At 43.4% G+C, this 12,500-nt stretch overlaps 2 protein-coding genes across 2 annotated transcripts in view; both read left to right on the top strand.

The window, feature by feature from the left end:
- Window positions 1-4,110, top strand: part of LOC147033654 (structural maintenance of chromosomes protein 1A-like) — a 183,764-nt gene extending 179,654 nt beyond the window's left edge. The window contains exons 24-25 of the mRNA XM_085871737.1: window positions 2,275-2,344; window positions 3,206-4,110. Coding sequence (XP_085727863.1) covers window positions 2,275-2,344; window positions 3,206-3,337 — 202 coding nt within the window. The 3' untranslated portion in view covers window positions 3,338-4,110. The remainder of the gene's footprint in view (window positions 1-2,274; window positions 2,345-3,205) is intronic.
- Window positions 4,111-4,292: 182 nt separating this feature from the next.
- The window catches only part of LOC147033653 (fibulin-1-like), a 92,316-nt gene continuing 84,108 nt past the window's right edge, over window positions 4,293-12,500 (top strand). Inside the window, 3 exon segments of the mRNA XM_085871738.1 lie at window positions 4,293-4,679; window positions 10,347-10,926; window positions 10,929-11,105. Coding sequence (XP_085727864.1) covers window positions 10,374-10,926; window positions 10,929-11,105 — 730 coding nt within the window. The 5' untranslated portion in view covers window positions 4,293-4,679; window positions 10,347-10,373.

The following is a 12,500-nucleotide window of genomic DNA, read 5'->3' as shown; positions in this document are numbered from 1 at the left end:
GTGAAGGAAAAAGTCTTTATCCTGAAGAAATCGTTGCGGCCTGTTTCATGTCACGGTTGTTGCAGGGATCTGTTAAGCAGGCCAAAAAAACATGGCGGCTTCAGAGCCCAGCGAGGTATCCCAGGATATGCCTGAAGACCCCATATAGAGCAAGGTGGCCAAGAATGCACCTGCTGAAGGATGTAATTAAATAAGGTCGTTAATTATCTTCAAAAGGGGTGGCTTAATTCACTCAAACACCCAACTTCCATTCTTGCACTTCCCTAGAGTTCCCTTTGCATGCATGCAAAATTTTTCAGGCTGCTGGGTTCCATGGTTTTGGAGTTATGGAGGAGACACACACACACACACACACACACACACACACACACACACACACACACACACACACACACACACACACACACACACACACACACTGACGTTTATTAGTGTAATATATAATATATACCGTATTTTCCGGTGTATAAACCGCGGCCGTGAATTATCCGCATCCCTGTTTTTCACCTTCAAAATAAATAAATACATTGATCATTTTATTTTCTTATCGAGATATAAATACCTTTTGTACATTAACTTTGTATAGAACAAAGTGACGGAGGTATCAACATGCTCCCATGTCTGCTTCATTTTGTCTAACAGTCTTATTCTCAATTTCAAGAAGTTGAAGAGAGAGGATAGGATACCAATAAGTTTTTATTTTTCTTTCTTATTTTTTAACATTATAAAGAGGATTTTTGTTTTTGTTCTGAGAAAAAGGAACAAAAGTGATTCATACTGGCATCATACATATTTCTTGTGGATTTGTGGTCCTGAAAAGGGCCGTTTAGGCTTGATGAAACTTTTCAGCTCAACCTGAGAAAATCCTCGTCGATGCTTTCTTCGTCGAAGATGGCATGTAACTCCTTGCCCGAATCAGGGTAGAGCAAGTCTACGTCACTGTCACCGTCTTTTGCAGCCTCCTCCTCCGAAATGATGTCGTCCTCTGTGCCGTCCATGTTGCTGGAGATGCAGCATTTCAGAAATGCAGCATCTGTGGCAAGCAAGTGAGGAACCGCTGATAGAAATGAGGGAAAACGAAGAGAATCAAAGGAAGCCAAAATGATTGAGCAGCACTGGTACTTCTTAAAGATTCACCGACCCACGTGGCTCCTTGTTCTCGGGAGATTCTTCTTCTTTCTTTTAAACCCATTTCCTGCTCTCGTATAGAAAAGTACTCGGGGTTGATTGGTTGTTCCTGGTTCTAAACCTCGCCCTGCTATCCAGCTTTTCCTGGCATAGCGTCAGCATGTAAGGCCTAAGTCACATTTGCTCTATGGCGAGCATACGTCCTCTGAATTGACAGAAACATGCGGCGGCCGCAGAGTTTCTGAGGTGGCCTCAGGGTGGCCCTACGCCGTATGGCTATATTTTACAGGCCGTACGGTCGCCGTGGAATTATAGCGCGGAGTTATCACTTTTTTTCATTTCTACGTTCGCCGTAGCAATTCGACAAGCCGAAACAAAATAACTGGTAAAAAAAAAAAAGCCGCACGTTCAATGTATCCGTCTGGCCGCGCATTCGCCTGAGGGCCCCCCTGCGGTCGCCTTGTGGTCGCCTTGCGTCTGCCTTGAAAATTCTATAGCCGCCGCAGGAAAGCCCTAAGGTCACCGTGCAAAATCAAATCAAAGACCGTACGGCACCCCCACGTTTTCGGTCCCCACAATTTATAAATACGCCATGCGGCTACCCGAAAAATAAAAACGAATGTGACTGCTACATTGTGTGACCGTGGAAATACGGCGGGCGCCGTATAATTGCTAGTGGCCGTAGATTTTGGAGACCCCACGGCCGCCGTGGCAAATGTGACTCATGCCTAAGGAACAAGCTTGGTGGATTCCACATAATGGATTCAAAATTTAAATGGCCAAATTGAGATTTTACAGCAATTCCGACTGCTATGATATGAAAGTGTTCATTTGGAATATCATTGAAATTCAGCATTGATAGTTTTAAAGACTGATTTTTATTTTTCTATACCTGTGTATTAACCGCACCCCCAACTCTTATCTTTTTTTTTTTGCCGATTAAAAAAAAGCATGGTTCATCCACCGGAAAACACGGAATCTCAGGTTCTTTGTACATACAATGTGGCTAGATGTTGCATTATCAAGAAAATCCTTTTGTCTGGAGGAAATGCAATGGTTTTGTGAATGTACAGTACAATGCGGAGATGTATTTGTGCACATAACACGCTGTACTTGTGCTGAACTATGTTATTCTCTATTGTACAGCTATAAGCCATCCCCATTCTTTTTCATGGATGAAGTTGATGCTGCCTTGGACAACACAAATATTGGAAAGGTATGCAGGTAGTTTGGTTTGTTATAAACTTTTAAACTAGAAACTAGTGCAGTGTATTTTATTTATTTTTTAAACATTTTTGGCACTTTACCTATTTGAGCTATCCAGCAAAACTGTGATTACCCCTCCTTTAAAAATTTTTTTTGCAAAAGATGAGAAAAGGAAAATGAGGAAGGAAGGACAAAATTTTATTATATTCTTGTCATTTTACCCAGATATTTAGCCATCCATTGGTTACTACAAATAAACATTAACTTGCATTCTAAGTGTTCGAAAAAAAATTAAGATGAAGAATCTTTATTACGCACTGGTGTCACGAGCCTTATCTTAAACAGGAGCGAGAATTGCTGTGCAATACAAATCAACAAACCAGTCCAAATGAAGAAGAAGAAATCCTATAACCCACTGTGTTTCGGTCTATTCGAAAAATAAAAGGAAAAGCAATTTTAATCGACTGATATCTTTTGTAGACGAGAAACCAATAAAGACGATTAGGATAGCAAACCGGAGGTAAAAATTCGTTCTTTTCAACGCACGCTCAAGCCAATACCAGAACCAAATTGAAGAACCTTTCCAACTCATCATGCTTTGTTCATTTCTAGGCTTTGCTTATTTCATATTAAAAATAACCAGGTGTGCATACAGTGCCTTCAGGAAGTATTCACACCCCCTTGAAGTTTTCACATTTTGTTGTGTTACGGATAGTGAGTGAGATTTTTCAGAATTAATGGACATATTCCGAGTGTTTGACCAGCTTGTGAATGTCATCAAGGTCTGGAGAGAGGGAAGAGGCTCCAGCCTGCTTGTCTGAAGGATGATGGATGGTGTCCTCGATGACGATGTGAATGGCTTGTTTTTCAGGTGACAAAATATATCCACGACCAATCCAGGGAAAAGGTTCAGATAATTGTAATCTCTTTGAAGGAGGAATTTTTCTCCAGGAGTGATGCTCTCATCGGTGTCTACTCAGAGGTACCGGCCTCCAGTCTTTAACATTGCAATAAATTGCTCACGTTGCTTTCGACAAACTCTCCCCTCATGAATCCACCCTCCAACTACCCACAATCCCTCGTCTACATTCAAATCATATTCATCCCAAGTTCATATTTCCTATCACTCTCCCCTAAAATTGTGTTCATCCTTATCCCATCTTTCCCATCACTCTCCCCTCAAATCACATTCATCCTCAGCCCATCTTTCGTACCACTCCATCATCAAACTGTATTCATCCCAAGACCACGTTTCCTATTCCCATTTTTTATATCCCAAATAATCCCCATTTTCTCACTGTTTATCTTGTGTTTTCACTTGACCCACACCCTGCTCCCACCTCCACAACACCAGATCGGGAGTGCGGTGTCATGAGCCGAGTTCTTACGTTTGACCTGAGCCCCTATCCTGACGACCATCCCAATTGATAGTCCTGAATCACCCAGAGCAGCCTCATGGCCCAAACTCTCAGCATTTGTTTATCGTCTATGGCTCTGGAAGAGTTTCTTTACACTTGCAGTTGGTGTGAAAAGGGGAATTTTTCTTCTGCGTTCATTTTTCTAAATTCCTCAAAAATTTCAATGTTTCCTGACTTTAAAAGCACTCATTTTGTCATGTTTTCGAGTCGAATGCTCTGACTAGAACCAGTTACTCGTTCAACCATTTATTGTGCTGGATTGTTGGAAATTCCATTTCCTGTTTGTGTCTTTGAACGTTAATTAGCTCTTGCCAGCAAAGTGAACTTCAACCTTGAATAAATGGGTTTTGTGCAAACACGAGGTTGTAACTCATGTTTTAAATGACATCCTTATGCAGGCAAAAAACATTGTGAGCTATTCAAATGAAAATCGGATCACCACAAGCAGGCTAATAGGTTTCACGTGACATAACCAAGTATGTGACGTTTGTTGATCCTTGCATGCGGAGTCCATCGTTTTGAGTGTTTGAATGGCAATAACTCCATTTCATTAACTTAACACAAGTCTGCGTAACACTAGGCACAAAGCCGAACGGTTCCTCCTCCCTTACACACGCCCTTCTGTTGGTTTCGCCCCCCTGAAAACAGCCCGATGCTCATTCAGGCCTCAGAAAGATCAAACGAAGTGTGCTCAAGTTGGGGGGGCGGAGTAAAGGAGTCTTTTGAGAGTCTTGTACCCTCGATCACACATCTCTTCTTACCACAGATCATGCTCATCTTCCAATACGCTCAAGGTATCTAACGTGCTTTATTCTGAGAATTGTTTCCCATAACACGAGGTGCACAGGAGGGAAAGAATCGCCAACGTGGAAGGGCAAGGGAAATTCCTTTCACTTTGCCAGCACGATTCCGGCTTTCAAAACAAAGGTAAGGTCTTATTTCAGAAATGAATATCACATGGTTTGCACTGTGCATGTCATTCTGCTCCTTTATGAATGCATCCTTACATATTGATTCATCTGTGACACGTTTCAAATGAGCTTGTATCCTTTGGGTTGGAGTTTTCTCGATGTTGTTGTTCCAGTTCTTATTTATCTGGTGCTTGACTGAAGTGGTTGGCCTGGCTGTGAGTGTTCCATCCTGAACTCTTGCCATATTGGCGAGACACCTTGCCAGCTGTCCCAACAGTTAGCTAGATTTCAACTGCCTTCGTTGGCTACTTGGGTTGGCTCATGATGCTGGAAATCCAGTGTCAACACCAACATAGGATTCAAATCGAGCTACACATGTTTATAGACGAGCCTACCCGTCACTTTGCTGACAGACCAATTAGTCAGTAGTGTTTGGCAAAAATTTTGAGTGAGAAGGAGAAGAAAAGGAAGACAAATTTACCATGCATACAGTGCTTTAACCCCTCACCCCAACCACCTCTCCAGCCCCATCCTCACATCCTACTACCCCACCCCCCTTTACCCCCGGTTCGTCCTGATGTCCCTTCCTGCTGGAAATGTCTCGTACATGAGGACAGACTTTGACAGGCCCCTCCTTTTTTTGGGGTGGGGGAAGGGGGAGGGCGAGAAAGGAAGGAGGAGAAATTTACCCATATGAAGAATGCTTTGCCCAGATAAAAAGAAATTGTAATACTCTCTGCCACCACCAGCAGGTGGCACTACACATTTGGCACATAAAGAATTTATGCCCACTGTCCCCCATGTTGAGAGACAGAGACCCACAGACAGACAGAGGAAATTTAACAGAGAGAATATGTTATGCTTTATGAAACACACACACACACACACACACACACACACACACACACACACACACACACACACACACACACACACACACACACACACACACACACACACACACACACACACACACACTTGTGCTTGGTCAATGTCGGCAATTTTTCCAGAATTGGTAGATTGGAGTCAGTGTAATTACCGAATGCAGTACGTACTGTATACAAACCAGAAACGTTGAGTTGCTTCACCGAAAAACAACATTGCATTTATATAGACGTTACAAGGAGATGCATGCAAACATTAATCTTTATAAACAGCTGCGTGTCAGATGGGAAAAAATTGGCTTGGTAATTTAGAATTCATGTTCATACAGCAAACGGCTCGGAAATCAGGTGTTATGAAATCTATTTTTGTTTGAAACTCACAAAGAGAAACATATAACCTTTGCAAAGCACACCCGATAATGAATTGCTTTTGAAAGAGTCACGAGGACAAAGGAAAACCTGATAAAACCTCCATAAGATAAGAGTTGAAACTTAGCCACCATGGCACCCGTAACAGGCATGACCTGCCCACACACCCGCGGAGAGTTCCCCCAGATCCAAATCTACTCATATGTACCACGTCCGCATGTGCTGTATACGTACATCTACCTTGTAGTAACTGTTGACTGTTCATTCTGATGGGGACACTAATTGTACCGCTGTCGACTGTTGGGTGATCGGCACGTGGCTTAAGCACTCAAGGAAGCACTCCAACGGAACGCCTGGCTTGGCAAACGATTACCAATTGCTGTCGATAAACCCAGGCACACGGAAATGCCTAAGCAATGTGCAAATTGGACAAATGAACACTTTCAATATCAGAGCTGCTGCTAAGTTCAATTCTGGAGCTAAGTTTTGTAATTTGGCTTTGTTTAAGAGATTCTCGAGGTTATGGCATGTGCAGAAATGAAATAAAGCCACGAACACTGGCGTCTCCATGTGTTTATAAACATTGTAATGTCTCCAGCGATTCACAGGTATGACGAACAGGGATTGGACAATATGAGTGAGGAAAGTGAAAACAAAAAAAACACTCGTTAAAAAATTATTGCGGCCTGTTCCAAGTTAAGGCATGGTTGAGCAGGACAAAAACATGGTGGCTTCTGACCCCAGCGAGGTAACCTAGGATATGACTTAAGACCCCATAGAGAGCGGTGGCTTATGATGAGCCTGATAAAAGGATTTAATTAAATAATACCATTAATTATCTTCAAAAGGGGTGTTTTAATTAAACCAAACACCCAGTTTTCACTCATGCACTTCCTTGGCGTTCCTTTAGTGTGCAAGCAAAGTTTCAAGCTGCTAGGTTTCATGGTTTTGGAGTTATGGAGGAGACACACTTTGACATTTACTTGTTTTGATGGATATGTATGTATACCTATATACATATACTATATGCTGACAGGATAACCTGGAGGTATACACACGCACCTCGGAATGGTCTGAGGTTAACTCCCGATCCAGTTATATAAAGTCAAAACGTTTCAGAGCCAGAGCAATTCATCAATGTACAGTGCCTATAGAATGTGTACACCCCCTTTCAAATTTTTCACCTTTTGTTGCCTTGTACCCTGGAATTAAATTGCATTAAACCAGACTTTTCCCACCTTTATTTACAAATTGTAACCCACAACTTCCAAGTGAAAAACGAATTGTACAAATTTCAGAAAATATAAAACAATATCTTGGTTGGATAGGTGTCTACCCCCTGAGTTAATACTTGGTGGAAGCAGCTTTGACTGCAATTACAGCTGTGAGTCTGTTGGGATAGGTCTCTACCAACTTTGCACATCTTGCCCTTGAGTGGGCAATATTTTCCCACTCTTCTGTGCAAAACTGTTCAAGCTTAGTCAAGTTGTGAGGGGAGTGTTCATGGACAACAATCTTCCAGTCATGCTGTTTCTAATCTGGAAACCATGAGCACACAATATTCAGGTCCTATAGAGCAGTTATATCGGTAAGTATGTTTCTCGTCAGAGTTCCGTCCCTTTGTTTAATGGGTGATTAATTGTATGTGCACTGCAGAGTTATTTTCTAGTTAGGATTTTTCTTATATCTACAACAACAACAACACACCTTCGCCTCGCTCCATCCTGATGCCATAATTCCGCGGTGGGCGGAGTTCAAGGAGGGACCTTGCGGCGGCTCTCGACCAATCAGGGAGATGCAAGCGAGTTTGCCGTCGTTCGGCCAATGGGACTCCTTCACTGTTTTGAGGGCGGTCCGCCGTGATGTCACCACGCCCCGGACCAATCAACGGACTTGGCGCCCCTTTTGGCCAGTCACAGAGGCAACGAGCAGATCACGCGCCAAAAGCGTCCAGTGAGGGAGAGCGGGTCGGAGGAGGCGGCTCCTCCCCTCTGGAGAAGGAGGGGATAATTGTCGGCGCGATCGGATAGAAAAAGTGTCGGGGCTCGTGGTTGGTGGTGCTCGTGGTTGGTCGAAGTGTCGGAGTTCGTGGTTCCTGAGGTGGTGGTCGTGTTGTTGGTCGACCACCCGCTCCCCGGTGATCTGGCCTGCTGGGCGCTCCTTGGTGGTCACCGGTCTTCACCCCTGGTCTTCTCCTGGGCGTGAAGCTGACTGTGGGTTCGGGTCCCTCCACGTGGTTCGCAAAGAGCTCACAGGCCCTTCGACGACCCGAGCTCCGAAAGTGTGATCGACCAGCGGTGTGCTCGCGGCTAGGTAGCCAGCCATTCTGACTCCCAGCCGAACTATCTTCCTCGGCTGTAGAGCCGAATAAAGACCCGGCGGGGTCCATTTCTGGGTATTTGTGTGTGCGTGTGTGTGTCCGTGGGCCCCGTCTGATGAGTAGAATTGTTAAGTGCTTTTGTTGTACATTATTTGCATTGCTTAGTCAGATAACTCTGCCCTTACGTGCTCCTCTCATCCCCCGATTATTGTTAATAAATTCCCCTCTTGTTGAATGTACCAGCTCGTTTCTTTGTCATTTCTATCATTGGTTTTCCGTGCTGCGAACAGGAATTAGGAGGCCTCATTGTTGCCGTAATCGTGCAATTGGCCCTGCAGAGTTCTGGTACTCTCCGCCGGGGTACGACTCGGATCCGGCTTGGTAACGGCCCGGATCGCGCAGATCCTGCCGATGGCGAATTTCCCTGGTAGTTTGGACGAGGTGGGTATTTAGGTATATTGAAATTGGCAATTGACCCTATCCCACGTGGTCGACCTATTGGCGATCTTCGGTCCGATAATGAACCCGTGACCTTTCGGATTTATCTGAAAGGTACGACCTAAATTCCGTTTTTTTCGGTGGAGCCGACTCTACTGCTCCCCTAGCTGTCGTGCTCGCCACCGATACCCGGCCCCACAACAATGCCATAGGTATTCAGTTAGATTTAGGTCAGGGCGTGTGTGGCCACTCCGCCACTGGGGCGAACTGGGCCACTCAAGGAAATTTATCTTTTGTTCCTTGGTCACTCCAGTGAAGCTTTGGCTGTGTGCTTTGGGTCATTGTCATGGTGTAAGGTGAACTTCTGTCCCAATTTCAGCTTTCTTGCAGAGGACAGCAGGTTTTCCTCCTCGGGTGTTTCTGTATTTTGCTCCATCCATTTTCCCTTCAATCCTGACAAGTGCCCCAGTGCCTGCTGATGAGAAACATCCCCATAACATGATGCTGCCACCGCCATGCTTCACAGTAGGGATGGTGTTCTTCAGGTGATGTGCTGTGTTGGTTTTGCACCAAATGTAACGTTTTGCATTTCGGCCAAAAAGTTATATTTTGGTTTTGACAGACCATAAAACTTCTTACCACATGGCTTCAGAATTTCCGGAGTAGTTTTTTGCATACCTCAAACAGGACTCGAGGTGGGATTTTTGAGTAATGGCTTCCTTCTTGCCACTCTTCCGTGCAGGCCAGACTTGTGGAGAGCTTGGGATATTGTTGTCATGTGTACACAGTGACCAGTCTTTGCCATAAAGGCATTTAGCTCTTTCAAAGTTGCTGTTGGCCTCTTGGTGGCCTCTCTGATCACTCTCCTCCTTGCTTGGTCATTCAGGTTGGAGGGATGGCCTGATCTCATCAGGCTCTTGGGGGTACCATAAGACTTCACCTTCTTAATGATTCCCTTGACTCTGCTCCAAGGGATATTCAAGGCCTTTGAAATATTTTTATACCCATCGCCTGAACTGTGTCTTTCCACAACTTTATCCCGGAGGTCTTTTGAAAGCTCCTTGGTGCTCATGGTTGACCGTTTGCTGTGAAATGCACTACCCAGCAGAGGAGATACCTACAGGAACAGCTGATTTTATTCTGAAATAATCAGAATCACTACATGTTAACACAGGTGGAGGCCAATTAACTTGTGTTATTTTGAAGTTGATTGGTTGCTCCTGAGCTTATTTAGAATTGCTACAATAATGGGGGTGGGGAGACAGAGACACTTATCCAACCAAGATATTCTAGTTTTGTATTTTTAATTAATTTTCTGAAATTTGTATAATTTTGTTTTTCACTTGAAGTTGTGGGTTGCAATGTGCAAATAAAGGTGGGAAAAGTCTGATTTAATGCAATTTAATACCAGGCTAAAAGACAACAAAAGGTGAAAATTTTGAAGAGGGGGTGTTGACATTCTATCAGCACTATTTTTCATTTGAAAATGTCTCAATGTACGTAAGTCTGTTAGCAGCAACTCATGCACAGAAATATTTATCCAGGAGATGACGATGATTGTACATTCTGTATAATTAGGTGGAGCCAGTGGGTGCTTTATTAGGATCATGAGACCACCCAGCGTGTACTGCACTATCCTTGTGATCGATTGGAATGATGGCTGATGTTGCAGGTTACCAGCTCTGGAAGAGGGGTACGAATGGAGAGGCACAGATATAAATATCTTTCTGCTACCACCGTACTACTATTGATGGCACTGTGGATCACTCTAACATCCGAACAACAGCTGCTCGAATGCTCTGGGGTCATGTGCCCACCGCTGCGGAACTGCCTCAAGGCATTTCACACACCGGGTTATTGCTGTGCAACCTGTGTGCTGCATGGCTGTCTGTGTCCCAAGACTCACCGTGCACTCTGTGAGGCGACCGGGTATCCAGGCAAGCACGTTCCTGGAGCCTCTTTGCTTCATTATGGTGGCGAAGAGTGTTCATGCCCCTCTGAAGGGGGGCTCCTCAACTGTCGACCTGCATCCAATATGAGCACCACCTCAACATGCCCAACCATTCAACCCAACTGCATTAGGATAGAACGAGCGACGTCCTCGGGATGCCCCATCTGCCTACGGCTCGGTTGTGTGTACCATGGGCGCAGCTTTCCGGGTGGTCGAGCAGTGCGTCTCCCGGGCTGCCTCTTGTGTCGCTGCCCATCCAAGGGCGGAAAGCTGGTCTGCCAGACTGCGTCAAACTGTGAGAACGCCGCAAAACAGATCTCTCCACTACACCAATAATAAGTTCACAAGTGACCGTCACAAGCACCGGTGGGATCGAAATGAAGATGCGGGTTCTTCCGAGAAATGTCACGTCCATGCTTGAATCTTCGACCAGAAATGCGGTATCCAATTCAGAATCCTCTGCATTTTCCACAACTTCAGGTAGGTTCACTTATATTATTTCTTCACTTGAAACAAAAATTAATTGTATTGAACAATATTGATCAATGAAATGTCAACACTTATTTGGTGTGATAACTTTATTCATGCAAAATAGCAGATATCCGTTTTGGAATGCTTTCTTGCAATTTCTGAGGAAATTCCATTGGGAGGTTGTGCCGTGATTTCTGCAATGTTTCCTATAATTAGTCTCGCCCCGGAGGGATGCGAGACTATTGCAATGCCCATGTGTGTGTGTCTATATAATTATTTTCGCTTTAAAAATGGTTTTCTCTGCAACCGTTTGTCCAATCGATTTTAAACTTTAAACATAGGAGGGAATATTTATTGCCAACTCTGATGTCATAGGTCAAATGGTATGGCAGCCCTATTGGACGAAAGAAAAAAAAAAATTGGACATCATTTTCTATGAAACCACTCAACGAAAAAATTTAAACTTTGTATACGTCATCAACTCCTCATGCCGTATATAGGGTGATAATGATGATATCATCAGTGAAGTATTCCAGCCATAATTGGTTGAATTGAAATATTATCCTAAAAATCTGAAACTTCATATATCTGATCTATGAACCGATGTGAGTGAAGAATGAAATTTATAATGATCATAACCCATGCCAATAAACTGTTACATAATAGGGTGTGTGGATGATACAGGTATGTCATATGTGGGCCATAATAGCAGTGTACCATAACAGTGGCATGTTCAGTTAATGGTGGTATTTTTGTTTAGAATGAACACACGAGGCAAGACGATGCGCTGCACGAGTGCCGTTCTAGTTACTCTCGCCGAAGGAGAGGGTATTTCATTTGCGTCCATTTATCTGTCTGTCTGTCTGTTTGTTTGTGTGTTTGTCCGCACAGAACTTTCGTGTTTTTCTCCACAACCGCTTGTCGGATTGAGACAAAATTTACACCATTAGTGCAACTACTCATGTAGAATGTTTAATTGATAATTATGACGTCATCGGTCACGTGCTTTGGCAGCCATATTGGAAAAATAGAAAAACTTTGGATCTCTGTATCTCTGAAACCGCACCATGGAAAAAAAAATTGAAACTTGGCACGTTGCAAGTCCTCCTCATGGGGAATGCGATGTTATTATTATTTTTTTTTTTTAATGATATTACAATTGCATATGTAGAACGCCACATCCAATTGTATGAAAATTTGAGGGTCATCTTGCGATAAAATGGTTCACAGAAAAAATTGATGTCATCAGTCATGTGATTTGGTAGCTATATGTATATGTGTGTATATATATATATATATATATATATATATATATATATATATATATATATATATATATATATATATATATATTTTTTTTTTTTTTTTTTTTAATTCACATACCTTCTCTGAAGTGTCTGAACA

The sequence above is a fragment of the Eptatretus burgeri genome, chromosome 2 (genome assembly GCF_056783735.1).
Source record: "Eptatretus burgeri isolate ZD-2024b chromosome 2, Ebu_testis_v1, whole genome shotgun sequence".
NCBI classification, from domain to species: Eukaryota; Metazoa; Chordata; class Myxini; order Myxiniformes; family Myxinidae; genus Eptatretus; species Eptatretus burgeri.
This window is presented reverse-complemented; position numbering and strand designations above follow the sequence as displayed.